We start from the raw sequence: 21569 nt of genomic DNA, 5'->3' as shown, positions 1-21569 counted from the left end.
TTAACAAGTATATAAATGTGAGGTCTCAGAACCACCCCAAGTACAGCTGTATTAGGGCAGATAAAGAAAAGGGATAGATATACACTGACAGGTGAGAGAATTAAATACAGACAGTCAGCACTAGCATAAGTCACATACCATGCAGATATATACATATATACATAAACATGTCATATAATATACTGCACAATTACACTGCATTCAACTTACCCAGATTCAGTGTCTGGGAAGGCTACAGCGCTGTGTACACTGACCTGATGGTGAGGTACGCAGGGGGACTGGACTCACTGCCATCTCCGGAGCTCTGCTGCTGCACCACAAGAAAATGGCCGCTGGAGACCTCAGAAGAAGCGTGGCCCGCGGAGGAAGCAGCTCAGCGACGCCAGACTATACATACTGAAAGGCGCGCTGAGCTGAGGGGAGGAGCCGCTGTAACAGGGAAAGCTTCCTCCCCTGGCCGGCTATTAACCTCCCGGGACGCCGGCTCCCAGCGCCGATCAGTAAGTCCCTGGTGGTCTAGTGGACACACGGGGTATGGGGGGCCCGCCGCCGCTGCCGGCGCCTCCGGTCTGTCCCCGGAGACCGGAGGCACAGGACTGCATATTAAATGCGCGGATCACCGCAAGCGGTGATCCGCGACCTTACCTGCTCCCCGTGGATACGGCAGCAGTCCTGGGCGCCCGCAGAGTCCGGCTAGTACAGACTCTGGGGTCCCGCTGAGATCCCCAGATCTGTACAGGCGTCTCAGCGCCGGCGGGGTGACGGAGCGGCAGCTTAGACGTCCTATGGACAGTCCGACGCTGCCGCTCTGAAAGTCCAAAGTAAAAATAAAAAAACTCTGTACTTAGAAAAAATAAAGCTTAGGGGCTGCTAATCAGCTCCCCGCTGCACTAAACGGTGACCCGACTCCGGCCGGGCACAACTTAAACTGAGGTGCCTCTGGCTTGGGGGTGGGGTTATAGGGAGAGTGGACCCAGTGCATCCTGGGAGCTAAAAGCTTTAACTGCGTGGTGCCCGGATTTGGTTCCCAACCTATACCCCAAGGTCAACCCTGTGGACCCCCTATGGACCCTGAAGTAGAAACAGCGTTTAATCATTCAGAAACATGTATGTACTAAAAGCACCAAGTTACACCAGCCTTAACCATGTTGGGCTTCCCCTAACTAGACTATATCGTAATCATATATTGACAGTCTGTAGTGTTTCAGAAACATCTGCGCTTGACATCTAGTTCCAAACATATCAGAATAATGGTTTTATACATACAGTTTAATACCAATAAAAAGATACCACCAGGCTCTCTAAATACCTTCATATCGGCGTTATCAACGACATCTTTTTATACATTTGATGTAAACAACTGCTTTTTATGCTCATTTTTAACATTTAATCAAGAATAAAACTATTCTGATGTACTAATATTTGGCCAATGGCTGCATTGTTGGGTGATTTCTCTGGTGAGAGAGTATGTTCACAGAACCAAATGGACATCTCTCACATTGAATAAGAACCTTGGTGGCCAAATCAGAAGAATTCTTCAATGCTAATACCTGTCAGGGGAAAGTTTTCAGTGGTATCTCCATTGTGGATTTTGTATTGGTATTAAACTGCATTAAATCTCATAAAATATAAAATTTTTATTAGCACCCACTAAGTATTGTGTTTGGATATTTTTATGGTTCTGTCCTACTAACAGGGGAGAGGTGCTGCCGAATTGATTGGCGCAACAAACAGGCCCCCCTCCCCCCCATCCTTTTATATCAGAATACTTATATAAAGGTCACTAGTAGAACAGAATGTGACTAATAAAATGTATAGTAATTATGGCAATAAACAAGGTACCTTTTTCCTACTGTAAAGTCTCAGAGTTGTGACGCAGATATCTTGAATGTTTTCCTCAGTAGCTCCAAATAGTAAGAACCAGTGTGGTTTATTGGGTAAAGCAATCTGAAAAGAAATGTGGCCTGAATGAGTGAGAAATTCATATTCCACATTGCAATGAAACATTGCGTAGAAGACTTACAATTCATCATCAGGTGAAGGTTGCTATGCACCAGTCTGTATAGCCGCTACCCACCAATCTACTAAGCACAGGACGTCGGGACAAACATTTTGAAGTAGGGAACATAGTGCAGGGAATACACTCCATTAAAATTAGAGATGTGCAGGTTCGGTTTTACTCGGTTCTTTTCGCCAAAATTATCGCAAGTTCGGATTTTATTGGCTATCCAAAACACGTGATAGCCGATAGCCAATAAGATGCCGTTTTTGAGATCTGAACATATCCGAGTAAAATTGTCTATATTAATTAGAGATGTGCGGGTTCAAAGTGCTTACATTCCTAATACACACACTCACCTGCAAAGCTCTAGCAGCAAGATAAATACAAGCACAGGCAATAGTTTCTGCCTCAAATCTGACAAACACGTTGGTTCGGAGGCAATCATTCATGTAATTCCTGAAAAACAGAGACAAGAAAAATTTACTACTACAAGATATAGCTCATATAACACAACAACCTTGGAGACTCAGTGTACTTTGTTATTTCTTCTCCCTCTTTCATTACATCAAAATATTTAGCTGGCTTTTAAAAATTGCATAGAAAAATGGCAGCAGTGGACTTCAGAAAAAATTGGTTTGTATTAAATTAAGTAAAAATTGTGTAAAAGAATTGTATCACTTATTCAAAGTTCACATTATCAGTAAAGAATGCAAATATATACTCAAAATAAGGCAAAGAAATTCACTAAACAAATCTTTAAACCAGATGGAGATCAGATTCTCTACATTTGAATGAAACAGAAAAAAAAAATACAACAAATAAATTATAAATGAGTATGTTCCAAGAAATGGCAGTAACTTTTATGGTCATTAATGCCCTGTTCAAGCAGTGTGGTTATGGTCCTCTGACCACCTTCATGCTGCATATACAACACTGGCAACTAATGCATGCCTGTACATGTAGCAATGTCTCCTCCAATGTTCCCACACTTGCGGACATTAAGATGTGTTACTATGTGAACAGGTAAGAGAGAGTGGCCAAAGGGACAAGTTAGCCTAAAGTGCTGTACATGCGGTCATGGCTGCAGAAACTATTTGTGTACATGAGAGGACACAAATTGCTTGAGATGACAGCGGAAATTTATTTATTTAAAAAACAAAAACACCAAAATGAAACAAATTATTGTGCATATCAGAGTAATGCGGCACCATACAGCTACGGCACAATTCTCCGTTCTGCCGATGAAGAGGAAAAACATAGATCGGCGTACACTAATGCTAGGCGATACGTCAGGGGATCGGCGAATGGAAAAAATTGCTGATAACGACCATTTTCAATCGGAATTGAGATTGTCCAACATATTAAGATTTCTCCGATCCCGGCAGAACGGGGAATTACACCGATACAGGATAGATGTATGGGCGCCCATTAGCTATCTTGCTGAACAAATGAACAGAAAGCTAGCAACCAAAATTCAGTACAAAATACATGCAGTAACATATGGAAACTTACCATAGAACAATGAATGGATACAGCAGTTAGCTTGCATAAGCATAATACTGATAGGATAGTTCGTATATAGGCATTACTACCAAAGGTTTCAGTGCACCTCTGGTTGTTGGATCAGACTTTTCTGTTTTCAAGGATATCTCAAAGTTTTTGGACATTAACATTATGCAACAGGAGTTTTTCTTTAATGTCTATATAGATACATTTTGTCTCATTCCCTTTTTGTGGTGTGCACCTTAATTTCCAGGGGGTAAATATTATATATACACAGTATATATCTATCAAGTTACAATGTATGGCATTCTCCTGTAAAACAGAGCAAAATTGCTTGCTTCTAGTAATAATAATGGTACTATTCTCACACAACACTGAATGGAATCTTATCTTTTATAAAAGCTGGGATTTTTAGCAAAATATAATTGTCCCCTTTTCTGAATAGAACATTACAAAAGTAATTCTGAAAGCAAATATACAAATCCTTTGGACACCAGCACAGAACTAGAAGATGCGACCAGATGGATATGGACCACTTCAGTGAATCTCGGATGAGAGCTTGCACTGCATTGGCTGAAGAGAAGGGCAGCCAATCAGGCCATCCGGAGGTTGGTGTGGTGCAGAGGGCAGAGGTCTATGACTTACCATCATGGACTACCCTTTAACCAAAGAGTAGAAAAAAGAACAAAGTTAAACAGAGATCTCCAACTGACGTATTGTCAAGCCATGAAAACAGTAAGCAGAAACAGCTCTACGTAAACATGTCTTCAAATGAGCTACAGTCTATGCCTTGGAGCACGCCATTATTTACTGCTGCTGATTTATTGCAGTGACTCATGAAGAAACTAATGATTTACTTACCAGGCTGTTTGAACAAGGGTTTGATTCCGTTCACATTCTAAGACTTGAAGGTACATAACAATGATCTAGAAAAAACAACAAGAGGGTCTTAAGAACACTATATCCAAATGCCCCCCTTTAATATAACCTGCCACCATGTAGCACACACGAAGAGTCCCATTACCCCTCTTAACTAAAAGTAGAGTGTGCTGTGATTTCACAGCACTGGTGTATTCAATCCATCACGAATCTTCCATGTTGTTACATGGGGTGGGGAGGGCAGGACTTCACAGTGCTGCCATGTACATAAAAACCACCACCCCAAACAGAAGTACCATCTCCTGCTCAGACCACTACAACCAACCACAGGGGAACATTGGATAGTCATGTTTACTTAATTTATTAGCCAACTTCACCCACAAATAAAATGCTGTCTTAAATGAAGTTCTCATTTTACATTTTAAAACTGCATATTATTAAAAGTGCAGAATTTACAAAATGCTGTCTATAGCATCAACAGGACTGGACAAGTGTAGATTTAAGGTGCCTATCCACTAGAAGACAGGCAAAAGACTGCATGATTACGACACTGTAATCGTGCAGTCGTTTGCCAGTCTGTGCTGTGCCGACACTGAACGAGCAGTCGTTCAGTGTAGGCTCATCAATCATCTGCAAACATGCTGAACCTGACGTTACCGTCAGGTTGACCAGCATGTTTGCCTGATGATAGATGTCTAAACGATCAGCGGGAGCGCGCCACGCTGGTCGTTTTAGACATTCTTTAAACAATCCGCAAACGATTATCGAACGATAATGATATCGTTCAATCGGTCATTTTAATTGTCTAGTCCAGTGATTCCCAACCTCGGTCCTCAAGGCACACTAACAGTCCTGGTTTTAGTGATATCCATGCTGGAGCACAGATGGTTAAATCAAAATATCTGAGGTACTAATTAAGTCACCTGTGCTTAAGTATGGCTATCCTTAAAACCTGGACTGTTAGTGTGCTTTGAGGACCGTGGTTGGGAACCCCTGGTCTAGTGGATAGGCACCTTTAGACTCTCACCCTGTATGGTTTGTTTACTCTTTTTTTTTTTTACTTTTTACTTGAAATTTGAAATATTTGTGGACACCTGTGTCCTTTAAAATCAATTTTCTCCAGTATTTTGAAAAAAACAAACAGATTTGACAGTATATAAAAGAAAATAATAATAATAAAAATATGAACTAGAATTTTATATTCATGCTCTTATGGGGGAAAATTGTAATTTAAGTATTAACCATTGCAGAGCCATCCCTTTTATTAAACATAGAAGATACAAAAAAAAAATGCACAATTATAATGTATAATGAACTGGTCCATACATTTATACTACCAAAACACACGTTTAAATTGTACACAATGTTTAATACCCATGAAAAGGGATATGGGTTGATTAGATCATATATGTCCTCCCATCCCCCCACTGCAATTATGCCAAAGTTCAGATTGCTGTTCCAACTTTGCTACTATCTAAAACCATGACTAACCCGCTCACCTTGTGTGGATGTTTCACATGAACACAAAATCCCAACTCTTTCAATATTCTTCTTTCCGCCTTGATTACTTGATTTTTGGTGTTTATGTAGCTTTGATCAAGTATCAGTGGACTTGGGTTCCTAAGTTGTGGGAAATAAAATCAATATGGCTTTGAAAATAATACTGCAGTGTGGTTTTATGGTCTCTTCCTCTTTCCAACCGACTAGACGGCAACAAACTAAATGTTAGCTTCCTGCAGACATGGCTAAACCTTCACCTTGTGCTGTCCAAGTTTAATTTAAGTGATGGCTGGCCAATACATCCTTAGGTTGAATTTACATGTGAAAATAGAACATCATTCTCTAAGGGAAAACTAAGTAACAGTGTAAAAAACTGAAATAAAAATGAGCAGATCTTATTAATTTCATTTATGTTTATGATCCTGTTTGTGTTAATATGGGATATATAATGCAAAATGTATTGTAAAGGAGTAATTGCCTGGGTATAGCAAAGCTATTGGTGAAAACTGCAGAGACTGAGGGGTCTATTTACTAAGCCTTGGATGGAGATAAAGTACCAGCCAATCTGCTCCTAACTGCCATTTTTCAACACAGCCTGTGACATGGCAGTTAGGAGCTGATGGCCGATAAAGTGAATGGAGATAAAGTACCAGCCAATCAGCTCCTAACTGCCTTGTCACAGGCTGTGTTGAAAAATGGCAGTTAGGAGCAGATTGGCTGGTACCTTATCTCAGTTCACTTTATCTCCATCCAAGGCTTAGTAAATAAACCTCTGAAAGAACTTGAGGCAGTGCTCCTTACTGTTCTAAAGCACATAATGTGTCAGTGTCACCGCTCTTGCAACTGAAGTACCTGCTCTTTCAAATAGCAATGTTGCAGGAGAATCACAGGCCAGACAAATTAAGCAGCATTAGTTATGTGAAGAAATATTTGCATGCATTCCTCCTAACCTCCACTATCCTCTCCTCCTGTCACCTGCTCTTCTACCTAGTTCAACTGTTGGCACCTCCTATTAGTTTGTAATCTCTCGTTTTCAACCCCTAGAACTACCCATGCCATCAGTACACCTTATCTCTAAGGCTCCTAGACCCATTATTGCCCATACATTGAGGACAGGCTCATTGGTCTGAACTCCATTCCCCTTCCTGTGACGCTTGCCCATAAAGATAAAAGGTAGTTACCCAATCCTAGTTGGTTTCCTGCTCTACGATGTTCTTATGATATGTCAACTTACATTTACTGTACTTCTAATATATTAAACAGTGTTCTCCTCGAAAATTGTACCAGCCGGGTGGCATTAAGAAGTAGACGAGTGGGGGCAGTGTAATCTGGCAGGACAGAGTTATTTTTATAAGTATCCGGTCAGATGGTCGACAGTAATGGTTCAAATGGTCAAGAACCTGTTCACAATATCGACATCAGAACTGCCGCCGTGTGAAATGTTGGCAGTCTGAGGATGCCGACGGTTAGGCTGCAAGGAGAGGTTAGGGATAAGGATATTAATACTCACCTGAACGCTGCTGCTGAGACACCACCACCGGAACTGCTCATGCGATTGCTGGGACCCGGAACATTACGCTGCAGCTGCCAGGACAAGGTAACACACAGCTAGACCACCAGGGACCTTTTGTAGACAGTTCATCATGTCAACATACTATCCATGTACACACGATGAATGTCGAAATTATAACGGTCAACCAAGCATACCTAAAGACTTTTGCAGATTTTGCCACTTGCTGGCTGAAAGCAGATATAACTGTGCCCAGCAATGCATACTGAGATAGTGCACATCTGCCCTGCAATGTTTCCAGTGTCCAAACTGCACCCTGCCTCAAAGACTGGGGGAGGGATCTCTGCTATTGTGCCCGTCTTAGTAACGTAAGCCCAGTGCGACTGGTTTGCCAGTCAGATCCCTGTTGCAGGTTAGAGGAAACAAGCTGTGTGGAGAGCCCATGAAATTGATCCTGGGAAGAACACTGTGTAAGACCATATATAGGGCTGTATAAAAATAGATAATCCATGCATTTTGAAGATTACTCCATGTACATTTCAGCCAATTTTCATGTATTAACTACAGAGAATAGTTTAAATGGCAAACTTGAAATTATTAATAAAAATCAACTTAAGACTTTAAATAGGTAAATCAGACATTATATAGTCAGTGATAGAAAGCAGTAGGTCATAATTTATAAATTACAACAACTTACAATTTTAAATATTGACCTGGCTAGAATGAAAGGCTTGAACTATCCTTTGGACTAATGTATAATTTAATGCAATTTACAAATCCATACTAGTATTTATAGAGGCATATTCAATTAAGCACGGGGTTTATCATGTGGGTTTCACACCCAAAGCTATTCAGTTATTCGCCAACTTTCCTGCATGGTAAACCCTGGGGTAATGTGTGGTAACCTACAGATTCTGCAAAAAAAAAAAAAGCTGGAATCTATGGTTCCCGCATGTGTGACATTACAGAGGCTGCATTTATCACAGAGAAAGCAGCGTTACGTGCGGGGATGCAGAACTTAATTGAATAGGTCCGGGCTGTCAATCAGTCGTGGGATAAACCCTGGGGCTAATTGGATATGCTCCATAGTGAATTTGTATTATACTACCTGAAATTGTCAAGCAACTTAGCACCTATAGACTGTATAACATTGGGTATGGAATTCCAAAGCAAAATGAGCTACTTTAGCTAGGTATGATTATGATAACACTTATGCACAGGATTCTTCACCAATCATAAGGATATATAGTGTTCACTCTAGGGTGAACAACAGCTTGGCGATGCCCAGAAGGGGCAATTCTGCGCTCCTGGATATGGAGTGTGGCTTCAGGTCACATCCCTTTTTCATCACTCTAGATTGCATGCTCAGCACTTACGGAGATGATAGGCTGCCACCAAGCTCTCCCCTCATTGTGAATAGATGTAGTGCGCATGCGTACGGCATATAGTCACCGGTCATGAGCACTAAACAGCAACATTTCTAACCCGGGGATGGCAGAAGGCAGGATGTTTCAGCGGGGCGCTACGCCATAATGGCAGGACGCATTTTGTCATTTTAAAATCAGACAGGGTGCAGCGTCCTGATGAAGCATGCTAGTGGGAACACTAATATAGGTGGAAGCTAATCATTTGACATAAAGAAAGGCAAAGTCTAGACTGCAAGTTGCTTTACGTAAAATCGATACGGCAAAGCTGCTCCAAGGGAAGAAGGCAATATTGAGCCAAGATTGCTCAACAGAAAATCATACAAGGACAATTGCTTTAAAAGAGAGTGTGTGTGTGCGCGTATGTATGCAAACATTTATATATACACACAGATTCGTAAATGTTAGTGGTACAATATTTTGATAATCAGATCAACTTGAATCACACAATAAAGGTTTAGAGGCCCTTTCATAATGTTAATCTAATGCTGGTACACACTGGACGATATATAATTTTTACAGCCAAATAACGATACATCATCCCGACCGTCGGCGGGTGTGTACACGATAGATCTGTGAAGCACGTCGTTCACATCATATTGTGCACGTCTGCCTGTGTGTATAGGCGACCGACTGACCCATATATGCTGGCTGCAGGCAACAGCGACGATGACGTCACAACTGGTTACTGCGGCCAGACATATCGGTCGGCTGATTGGAAAGTGTGTGCACTGCTGCATACTTACCAAATTGGTCGGATGGCCAAGTGTGTGCCCCACATAAGAAGTGTGCTATGCTCAGAATGATAGACAACATTGATACTAACATATGCCAGTAGAATCATCACTTTCCAGGAACACAGCACCTCCCAGTACTAAGCAAAGACTCTAAAAACAGCAATAGCAATGGATAAGTCAGTTTTCATTTTATTATTGAAAAGATTTCCATATATGCGATGACTTATTTTTTTATAAAAAAAACGTACAAAAAAAAAAAAAAAAGTTTAGATGAGCTAAATATGGTTTTGCCTGTCATAGTCAGGACGAATGCTGTGGCGATTCTAGCCGCACAAGTAAAGGGGTGGCATACAGACTACCTCTACTGATAACCGCAATGCAAACAAATAAAGGATTTATAGGACAGCAAAATCTGTGGCCCCAGTACCTTGTTTCAGACCCACCATACCTATGATGATGGACTACATAACTTATCTACTGCAAAATAAACTAGTAACTGAGTGAAAAGGAAAACCAAATAATCTGTACATTAAAAAAAAAGTCTTAACACAACAAATGTCATTGTTATTGCTTTAAAGCGCTGAAATTAAGATGCAGAGGTGAAAACAATTTTGATTGGCAGGGAGAGGGGGGATAATGCCATTGTAACTACTAATAAATGGTTGCTGATGGATGTTTTCAGCTTTGCTGGGACATCTGTGTCTGACTCAGACAGTTTAATCATACATGTACACTCCCATTTGCATAATTCATATGGTCTCCGTTGTCATAACACCCATGTTTACTTAGACAATCAACCCTTAATTTACATCCATACAACTATGACTCCACTCGAGTCACGGTCTGGCGGTTTGCTATTACACTGCTTCTTACAGCATCGATATATAACATACTTTGATGAACCCATGACACCCACGTGAGTGCCCACTAACATACAGAAGAGGATGTAGGCTAGGTATAGATGTGTATATTTAGTAATGGCTGAACTTCATGGACTTATGCCCTTCTTAAGTACAGCTCACAGCTGTCAAAGAAACTGTTGTCTCTCAAAGACAAAACAATTCTATGCACCTCACTGACCGTAAGGTACAGGATTATGATGTACCAATGACAGAAAAAGTGTGTGCTAGTGCTAAAACCATACAGAACCATATCCATATAGCAAATACAATGAGCAGAACTATTTTTGCTTATGTTTCACTTTTGAATAAAACCTCCAATTGGTTAAAAACAGAGGGGAGATGTACTAAGCCTTGGCAAGAGATAAATTAGAACGAAATAAAGTAACAACCAATCAGTTCCTAACTTCCATGTCACAGGCTGTGTTTGGAAAATGACAGTCAGGAACGGATTGGTTGGTACTTTCTCTCACTTCACCTCTCTTTAAGGCTTAGTACATCTACCCCACAGGCACATACACGAACAATGTTTTGAGATGCCCAAAACTAAGCTTTTAGTGCTTTGAATGTCACACAGTAAGTTTAATAAAAGTACAGTGGTGTGGGCAAGCACTGAGCCTGGCATTTAAAGTTCCATTGATGACACTAGTACACCACTGTTAAGTAATTCTAAGGTGCCCATATGTGGGTTAGTCAGCTCAAAGAACCAGATCTATATACAATTTGGCTACACATATATATCGCCAAATCACGTTCATGCAGCCAGAGGCTACGGGCCTAACTAGCTGATGACCGCAAGACAGTCATAGCCAAGCCACATTTTCTACCAGTTTCAATTGACAGCCGACTGATCCTGAACAGATACTGATCAAGACTGGGAGCCATTCTGGACGTATAATCTGTGAGCAGTTGACATATTGATGTAACAGACTAAATCACTGCATCTCTAAATGCAGAAAAGAGTTAATTGTTATTTCAACCTTTTAGTCTGCAGGCGAACATATATTAAAGAATACCCATGTATGCATAAATACATACATTTAAAGAGGGCCCTGCAATACCCCTTTCATATCTCAAACTCCGGGTCACACTCAGGATTTGTACACGTGTCCATCCCGGGCACGACCCCTTTCAGACTGGAAGCCCACGTCACTGTCATCGCTGCTGAGCCGGCACTTGGAGATGAGATCTCCAAACGCCAACTGTTCCTATGCATTTAACGGGACTCGGCTCGCCTCGACCCGGGTTACCCGTTCTCACTGCACCGCAAGCCGGGTTGACCCTGCTAGTTACCAGAGTTTAGATACCGGGTCGCTTGACTGGGCCCCTTCACACCGCACAGTAACCCGGATTGTTGCTCATTAATGTGCAATAACCCAGGTTATTTGCTGGCAGTGTGAAAGGGGTATTTGGAAAAATTTACTAAATTACGACATTTAAACATTTCCCTGTTCTTTCCCAGTATTTATCCCCTTATTCCTCAGTTACTGACGAAGGCAGAAGCACTCAGTACTTGTGTGTGCATACACACAAGCACTGAGTGTCATACAGAAGCAACTACCAACCAAATGGACAATCAAGTTGTATAGAAAAATACAAGTAAGTTGTTTATAGTTGTGCATTTCCGTTGATCGCATTTATCTCAAAAATGTTTTAACTGCGGATCTGTGTCCTCCTAGTTTTTGTTGCTAAATTTTCTCTCAACCTCATTAGGTGGCTGTTTATTGAATGAAATTAGAGCCATCACACTGGAGACAACACAATCACTGTGCAAGGCTTCTGTAGAATGACAGTGGACCAGCACACACATTCATACTCTAAAATATAAATTTTAACAGTACAGGACACCAATCTACATGTAGAGACGACCCAGTACTGAGATAGCAGGTCCTCTATCATTAAGTATAATCTACTCATGTATGCAGTTAGGGTATCCACAATGCTGCTTTTATAGTATGTTCAAGGATATATAAGCAACTACTGGATAAAAAAAAATAATGATACTGCTTGGAGTTGCATTTTGATGTTGTTGACATACTGGTGTCGGCAATATAGCTCAGACAAAAGCAGTGTCGATATAATGACTCAAACTGCTGTATGTATTCTTCTGCTCAATGTGTGTAACAGTACAGAAACCCCAGGAGAGGTGCTGTGACTTGGGTGGTAAGAAGCACTGGTGACAAAGAGGGTCAGCATGGGAAGCTTGTCTTCCTCTGTACATGTTTCCATCTGAAACGTTTTTTCACAATACTATGAATAAGCAATAAAAGGTCAGAGGCCCTCTTTCAAAACCACTGAACACACTTAAGGATAGTTTTTTCTTTTACATGACACCAAATCAGAGTAAATCATTATATTGTATATGTGCTGTTATGGTGTACCACATTGGGCCTGATTCAGCACTGCGTGCAATGAGGTAAGCAACTTCTAAGGACAGACCTGTTGTAATTGTGAGTGAGGGGCTGATGTGTACGCAGGATTGCAAGGTATTACGGATGTGCCAAAGCGGTAGTGGGCGTCTATGCTGGCTTTGCGATTGCAGTCATTAGCATATTTTCGCAGCAGACCTGTGTGTGTAATCGCAGCTGCAATAGCGATCTGTAGTGAAACAGGCTCAGTATTCCTTAGCACAACCGCTGACTGTACACTGTATAAAATCATAATCCCAGCCCTTTACAGTTACATGTAGCTAGGTATAACTGCATAGTGATCAAAATCTACTCACATCTGTAATACCCTGGGCCTTTCAGTTATTCCCTAATAATAATTCATTCTACTTTCATTAAAAAAATAAATAAAACTCTGCAGACGGGGCATGAGAGCTCTTTCTCCACGAATTAGACAATTACGGACAGCCGTCAATGATGAAACTTTCAATGGTTTCACACCATCGGGCGGAAACAATAGATGGTTAACAGCGCTAGATAGTTAAGAACAGATGACAATGCTTCGACGGTGAATGCACAAAGTGGAAAGCATGGGAGCTTCCACCATTCAGTGCCCCTAGACGGAATTAACTTATAGAGGTGTAAATGGCTGCCTGATAGTTGTTTAAAACTGAAATAATTGGGCTAGACTAGCAAGAACAGGACGATTATCTCCAGTTATTCTTTTATTTCCCCAGTAAATGGTCACACAACCATAAAGGGGGGGGGTGTACAAGATGTATACCATTACAGCAACCTACATGAGTAGACAGTTTAAAGATAACAAGGCATCAACGGATTGAAAGGTGTGTTAGCAATAGCAAATAAAGTAAATTGGGAATCTAGTTTAGCTTCACACCAAGGTAAACTGAACTCATTAGTAGGAAAGGCTAATTTCATACCACTCTATTTCCAACCACTATGGCAGATGCCATGCTGCTAACATTTAGATGCTTAAATTAACTACATTTTGTTCTAGCATACCACCACTATGAACTTGCCTCCATATGGACAAATGAGTTTAGTGCTGGTTTTTAGAAGTGGAGATGTCGCCCATAGCAACCAACCAGATTCTAGTTATATATCTAGCACCTTCTAAAAGAGAATAGCTACAATCTGATTTGTTGCTATGGGCAACATCTCCACTTCTAAATACCAGCACTTTAGTAAATATACCCCTATTTCTCTGATTGACTAAAGGTTGTACTAACCCCACCACCTTATCTCCTGGAGCTATTATCTTGGTAAAGCACATCCAGAAATTGTGATGTAATAACTGTAGTATTGTTGTGGCAATATTTCCTGTACAATAGTTTAGCACAGTGGTTCGCAAACTCTGTCCTCAGGACGGCACATAGGTCACGTTTTCCAGGTCACCCAGCAAGTGCACAGGTGTAGTCATTACTCCTCGACTCATTTCAAAAGATCCTCAGGTGGAGCCAATTATTCACTTGTGATTCTGTGAGGAGACCGGGAAAACATGCACTGTTTGGGGTCCTGGGGACAGAGTTTGAGAACATGTGGTTTAGGAGAAGCTGAACATAAAGTCCACTAGTGTTTAACCACCCTGTGAATGACATATGATGTACATATCCAGATACCCAACGTGTTTCATAAAAATAGCAGTTCGGGTTTGTTTTGTGAAATATAATAACTTTACTAAATGTAATATGCTATATTTACCATTAAAGAACAAACAGATCCACTGCATTCTTAAATCAATTGAGATGTTTAACTGTTCTGCAAGTACAATGCGGTTTTTTAATTTTGACTAAAATCAAATATTGGAATGACCCTTTACAAGCAGTGGGTATATTAAACAGATCATTTAACATTCCCAAGAAGAAGAAAGTGTTCTCTTCTTATGGCAAATTGTCACAACCGTGAAAGTATAAATAAATGTACACTACATTTCTTAGTACTAAAAATCATTATTGTGTAATATATATTACACACACACACACATTTACATACTCACAGTTTATACACACACACAAACACACACACAGACTGGAGCGGAGGGAATATTATAGAGAAGGGGGGGGATGGAAAGAGAGAATAAAGAAGGGGCAAGACATGGCAGGAGAAAGCTTGCCTTTCCCCTTGACAATGAGAACATCTATGAAACCCAATGTCATAGCTCCAGTCCTGGCTCCTACAAATACAGAAAGATAACGGAGGCAGTCTCAATAGCTCATATACGTAAAAGATCATTAAATGCAGCAGAGTTAAGATTTTTTCTTTCTTCATAAAGAGTAGTAGCTCTTCTAGGTCATTTCTCTGAATTAGAGAATGTAAATAATGTGAGAAAATAAAGAAATATAATAAAAAGACAGCAAATTGCCATCAACCTCAAAGTGTGTGCTGTGCAAACAAGCTATTGTATTTTTCCATTTAAATTCTATTTCGAAGTGTTCGCTTTTCTTACAAAAAGATACACACATGAATTCTCAGTTAAAATAAACTTGGACAGCAAAGACAAAAGCTTAACATGATACAGGAGTCTGTCCAAATGGTTCACCAGTGGCCAACCTGTGAGTCCCCGATTCCAGTGACCTATTCTCGGAGCACTGGCTTCTCCATGGGGATTTTCGACACTTCACTCACTGTTGCCAAGACGACAGCTTCATCTCTATGTACCACTCCACATCACCCAGGCATTGGTAAATGTAGCTGGTTGCTGTATAGTCGGTTGCAAGGGGAAAAAAATGTAAAGTCAATACATGTATCTAACAGACATAAGGCAACATGATTTTTTTTTTATTTTTTTTTACACGGCTTGCTGTACATGTTATAACCAATGTAAATGGTTTTCATTTGATTCATTGCGAGGGTACTTGGAAACAATATACGTATGGGGACAAAACATCTCATAAAATGATAGATTAGATGTGCTATAAACAAAGCCATATATACACAGTAAATAAATACGAAGTTGTTCAGGAAGTGAAGTGACATGTACTGTAAAGCAAATTGAATAAAGAAATAAAAAAAATAAAATGTTTTATTTAATTAAATAACTGACAAAAGTAGTTTAGTTTGAAATGGCTATACTGAATTAGTAATAAAAAAATAAAATAAAAAATGTGGAATTTTGAACACAACACTTGTTATATCGTCTCCAAAGCTTCATGAAATTTGCAGTGTTCATCCTATTGCTTACCCTCAAAATACACAGCACAATAACCATGTGTCAATGATGACTTATGTAATAGTAGTGGGGTGTTAGAGCACAAGTTTTACACCCTGAAAAATAACAATTATGCCTCATTGAAGGGACACAAACATTAGTTTGAGGTATTAAGATGGCATAAAAACAAGGTAAATATTTATGTTGAACATCTGCAAATTACGTCAGTGGCTATTTCATATTGGATCAGTGGCTTAACTAAGGGTAAGAGGCCACTTCTTACATCCATGTCAGAGTGTTGCTGTAATACTGGTGTGCAATGTAGGCATATGGTGTACACACGGACACACTCTGCTAATGGGAAAAACTCGGCTCAACTTTCAGCATTTTTTAGTATCATACATTATCAAGTAAATAAGGTAAAATTAGGCCACACAATGTGGCTAACTGGGCAATTTATTAAGTTAGAGACTAAATTTGGGATACTTTTTATTAGAAATGTAGCAGCTATGTTTGAGCAATGTAAAATATTTCCTTGAAAGCCAATAACCACTCTAAAACAGATTAAATTAGTATATTTTTAAATCCCACCATAACATTTGTTGAATTATTAGTGTGAATGGCAATTGTGCCATGGCATCGCATTACTACACTGCATATTACAATGCCGCTTTTTGGACAGCGCAAATGACCAAAACCTGTGCATGATTTTAACGTAAACCAAATGACACAATTAGTACACGTAATTAAATGGAAATAGAGAATTGCGTACTTAGTGCAGTGTAATTGAGGTAGTTGTCATTTCTATTAAAATGTGAGAAGGGTCACAAAACTATACAGTAAACTACAAATCTTAATCGACAATAACTCGCAAAATTTCGGAACACAAAACCCTTGGTGGATATTTGACTTAAATAAAAGACAATCCTTATATCTTATTGCTACATTCTATTGCAATATCAAACCTGTGTCATGCCTCTGACTTGTAAGTTAAGGACTGTTAATAAGACCTGGTTATCCCATACATAGCTAAGTGCTGAAAAACAGATTTCAACACAAGATATATACTGAAAAATGAAGCAAGACATTCATATGAAATAATTTGGAGTGTTTTGTTAATTTGAGATGTTTTTTGTTTGTCTAAAAAAGAAAAAAAAAAAAACCATCTCAAATGAACAAATTTGAATACACAGAAAACCTAGACCATAAACAGCACACAGCAATGCATTGTGTACGTGGTTAAGGATTCTGCATGGCCAAATGAATAGAAAATATCAAAGATAAAATCTTAATTATGTGAAAAAGAGCACTTTAAAAAGCAAACAAAAACAATACAAAAAGCCATTTATATCAAGGAGCAATAAAGTAGTACATAAAACACTGAAGAAATAGCTTAGTGTTCACCATAGGAAATTAAAATTTTATATTTCACCTATTTCTGTTAAAGGTATACATATTAGCTGGGAAATCACGAAATGTAAGCTTCTTTTGTTAAGGCATTTCTTTAGACAAATCATATTTGCATAACAAAGAAACATACCGTTTAGCTCTTATCTGGCGTAAGTGATGAAAAACATTTATGACATCTCTAATTCGTCTTGGAGCTTCTTCAATTTTGGAAGCGAGATTGATACAAGCCATGGCAACAATCTGAAAAGAAGTCAATTTAATGAGAGTACAAGATTTCAACATTTGACAAGTTAAAGGCACAAGTAGTTCTATGAGGACTGGTTACTGTAATCTAATGACAGGCAAGGAAAACTAGAATGGTAAATTGTAAGTCTGTACGCATGAATCTGCATGTTCATCTGGACTTTCATTGTAAAAAAAAAAAAAAATTGGATCTCAAGTATGATTGAACAAGTGTTCACCTAGCTTAGTAGATAGCAGTCGCAAGCAGGATGTTTTATTTTTCCAGCTCTGATACTAGATTACTACAAAACCATTCTAAAAATTTAAAGTGACTAGAGAAAAGGAATAAGGTATTTACGGGGCTAACAGATTATATGGGTTGGGTACAGGATGCCGGCACTCGGGATCACAGCAGTCAGAATGTAGTACTGGGCATGCCCCCACCGTGGCGAAAAGAGGGTGCATCTTAAGGACATGCCACATTTTCTGAGTGACCATGCCAACTTTCTGGGGACCCTGCCCCAGCGTGAAGACTAAAGGGCGATATATTCCCCCAAACACTGATACTCTAGGTTTGCTTCACTCACAATAAGTCTCTGTCATGTGATAAACTAAATGCTCTCAAAACAACACACACTATTTCTGGTAACACATTGGAACCACTTAATGAATCAATGAATCACAGACAATTAAAAATTCCATATATTGGTATCAGTCACAACCAATTGTTATTGTCTGACAAAATTATTAAAGACTATATCAGTATTTAATATAACCCACAAGGGGGTGGGTTATAGTCTAAATGAAGATCATGCTAACCTACATAAGCCTTACACAATACAGGGTGGGCTATGGTCTGTAAATGTAGTTCACCCATACTGGGTGCCGCAGGTTGGTGATCCAGGACCAAATCAAATTATTTATGGTCAATGTGATAGGCAAAGTCAGTGCCGGTGGCTGCAAATCATAAAATATGTAGACAACAGAAGTGCAACCCTGTTCACCACGATGTAACTGAACCCAAGGATGACTGGTAAGCACAATTCACTTCATGTAATAATGGCCCCCATTTCCCAACAAAGCATGAATGCAGAAACGAGGACATAACCCCTTTAGCGCTCGCTAAATGGGTTATGTCCTCGTTTCTGCATTTAACAAACAGCGGTAATCTAAGATTACTACGGTTTGTCACAGCATCGCTCTCACCATCTTTTAGATGGCGAGAGCAATGCGGTCCCAATTGACGGCAATGGGGACCTGGCACTTCCATTCCAGCGAAGCCTTGCAGGCACAGATGGAGAGTCATGCGTGCGCATAACACCGGAGCCCCATAGCTGGCAGTGTTAGGCTGCTAGCAGCCCAGTGGGGGGACCTCGAAGAGGACTTCGCGATACCTCGCCGGAGTGGTAAGGATTAGTATATAGCAGTGAATTTTTCGTTAGCATCACAGTGATACTAAATGAAAAATTCCGCTGGTATTTGCCTTCGTTGGTAAATGGGGGGCAATTATTGCTGTAATCTCAATAAGAAACTTTTGGCCTCCTTGGCATGCCATGAACAAAAGGCCGATACTCTAGGGCGCCATGATTCAAGAAAGTTTGTGAACCACTGCCACAACCTATATTCGTATTACCCATCAGAGAATGGACTATGGTCTGTAAATATAAATCACGCCAACCTGTATAAGTATTAAGGTGCATACACACGATCAGATTTTTTCTTCAGATATGGACGATAACGATTTAAAAATCGTTCAGTCGTTCATATCTGATGGAAAATCGTTCATATCTGACATGCCTGAACGATGGACGATCAACGATGCGCGTTCCCGTTTGTCAGATAACGATATCTGACATCTGATGGGTTTGCAGTCAGACTTGGACGATTCCATTCATTTTAATGCAGTCAAAAATCGTTCAATCGTTCAAATCGTTCAAAACTTTGATCAAATCGTCCAAATCGTTCATCTGACAAATCTGACAAGTCTGACAAATCTGACCGTGTGTACGCTCCATCTAGGAGTGGGCCATGGTCTGAAAATGTAGTTCATGACATAATACATTATTATTACACATCAGAGGGTGGGCTAAATTTAATTCCAGCAGTGTCACATACAAAAAAACCCCTATGCGTACGTGACCACGGGAGTGCGCATATCGCGCATGCACACTGCGATATGTTGTTACGATTTGGCCAAATCGTAACGACATCGTCTCAGTCTGTACCTAGCTTCAATGGAAAGCATTACCAAGTAATGCACCCAAGGAGCTGTGTGGGACACACAAGTAAGGGGTGAGATGCCGTGACCAGACACACATATACATGTGTCATGTACCGATGATTATTATACATAGATGTAGAGCAGACAGATTTGAAGGTGGGGTGAATACATGATGATCACTATACTAGCACACAGATTGGGGGGGGGAAGAACATGTGTCAGGTACAGATGTATTAAGGCTGCCCAATATGCGGTCCCAAATCCATCTTTCGGATAGATACGGGATTGGCATGTATTTAACAGAGAAAGTTATTGTGAAAATAATATTGTGGTTAGAACAGATGTTACAAATCACATGTGCACTAAAAATAAGAAAAGAAATAAAAGCCAATGCATGTGCTATAGTGCGGGGACCCATCCCTAATCACTATACACGGATGGAAAATGGAAGTGTCATGTACATATGACGATCACTACACACAAATACAGTGACTACATGTGTCATGTACATATGACGATCACTACACAGATACAGTGATTACATGTGTCATGTACATATGACGATCACTACACACAGATACAGTGATTACATGTGTCATGTACATATGATGGTCATTACACACACATACGGTGATTACATGTGTCATGTACATATGACGGTCATTACACACACATACGGTGATTACATGTGTCAGACACAGAGGAAAATCCCTATACACAAATACACAGCCCGCCATTGCTTCCCTCACCTCAAAGCTGTGCTTGACGAAGGACTTGGAGTAGAAGAAGCGGTGGAACAGCACCTGGGCGGTCGCCATGGCCACCTGAGGAGAGAGGAGCGGGTGAGTGGCATCGGCTAAGGTGACACCAGAGACCGCCGCCATTTTGTGTACCACCCCCCAGTATGTTCCCACTACCACATAGCTCTGTAACCCCCACCCCCGGCCTCCCGCCTCCTCACCTGCGGCATCCGCAGCAATATGCCGGCGGACTGGATGAGCTCGCAGCCCAGGATGCGCAGGTCGGTCTCGGTGTTCAGCTCCAGGCCGTCTAGCATGGAGGGGGTCGGCGAGAGGCGCTCATCAGGGATGATGGAGTTGTCGATGGTGAGGGAGACCTGAGAGTACAGGCGGTCCCCGATGAGGATGCCGCCAGCGGCGGGGCGGGAGGGGGCGGCCGGAGCGGAGATCGGAGGTAACGCCGCCATCGCTGTCACAGGAGAACGTATCTGCAACGCCGCGCAGGAAGGAAGCAGGGAGCCGGCAGTGACGCACGCAGCGCACCGTGCACACCCACCGCCAGCAGCACGGGGAGGGGTCCCTCCTCCTCCTCCGGAGAGGCATGGGCTCTTACTAGTTTCCGCATCCGCAGCATATCTGCTGGGGTATAATGTGGCTATTACGGGCCTTGTCCAGTTGTCCCATGTTCCCCCTATACACTAACCGGCATGTAACATGTACAGAGAGAGAGAGCACATGGCCTGGTATAGATGGCATTGTGCCAGTTACCTTCTGTGATCTAGGTAATCGGTGCCGGCTGTCCTCCTCGCCCTTCTATCAGTGTAGGAGAGGCGGCAGCTCGGTCTCCCTGCATAGCGGCTTATGGGGCCAGGGCAGGGATTGGAGGTCTGTAGACGCAGCCAAAGTGCAGTCATGGAAAGTTATGTTTGTGGCGAAATTGTCTATCGAAAATTCACATTGGTGTCT

At 40.9% G+C, this 21569-nt stretch overlaps 1 protein-coding gene across 1 annotated transcript in view; it reads right to left on the bottom strand.

Annotated features, from left to right (window-relative positions):
- The window catches only part of CCNL1 (cyclin L1), a 32730-nt gene extending 11538 nt beyond the window's left edge, over window positions 1-21192 (bottom strand). The window contains exons 1-7 of the mRNA XM_088447674.1: window positions 20825-21192; window positions 20613-20687; window positions 17551-17660; window positions 5884-6004; window positions 4367-4431; window positions 2359-2458; window positions 1843-1947 (exon numbers count right to left, since the gene is read on the bottom strand). Coding sequence (XP_088303800.1) covers window positions 1843-1947; window positions 2359-2458; window positions 4367-4431; window positions 5884-6004; window positions 17551-17660; window positions 20613-20687; window positions 20825-21070 — 822 coding nt within the window. The 5' untranslated portion in view covers window positions 21071-21192. The remainder of the gene's footprint in view (window positions 1-1842; window positions 1948-2358; window positions 2459-4366; window positions 4432-5883; window positions 6005-17550; window positions 17661-20612; window positions 20688-20824) is intronic.
- Window positions 21193-21569: the final 377 nt, after the last annotated feature.

Source organism: Taudactylus pleione, unplaced genomic scaffold (assembly GCF_031769625.1).
Source record: "Taudactylus pleione unplaced genomic scaffold, aTauple2 ptg000436l, whole genome shotgun sequence".
In the NCBI taxonomy this organism is placed as follows: Eukaryota; Metazoa; Chordata; class Amphibia; order Anura; family Myobatrachidae; genus Taudactylus; species Taudactylus pleione.
Note: the sequence above shows the minus strand (reverse complement) of the source record. Positions and strands in the feature narration are given on the sequence as shown.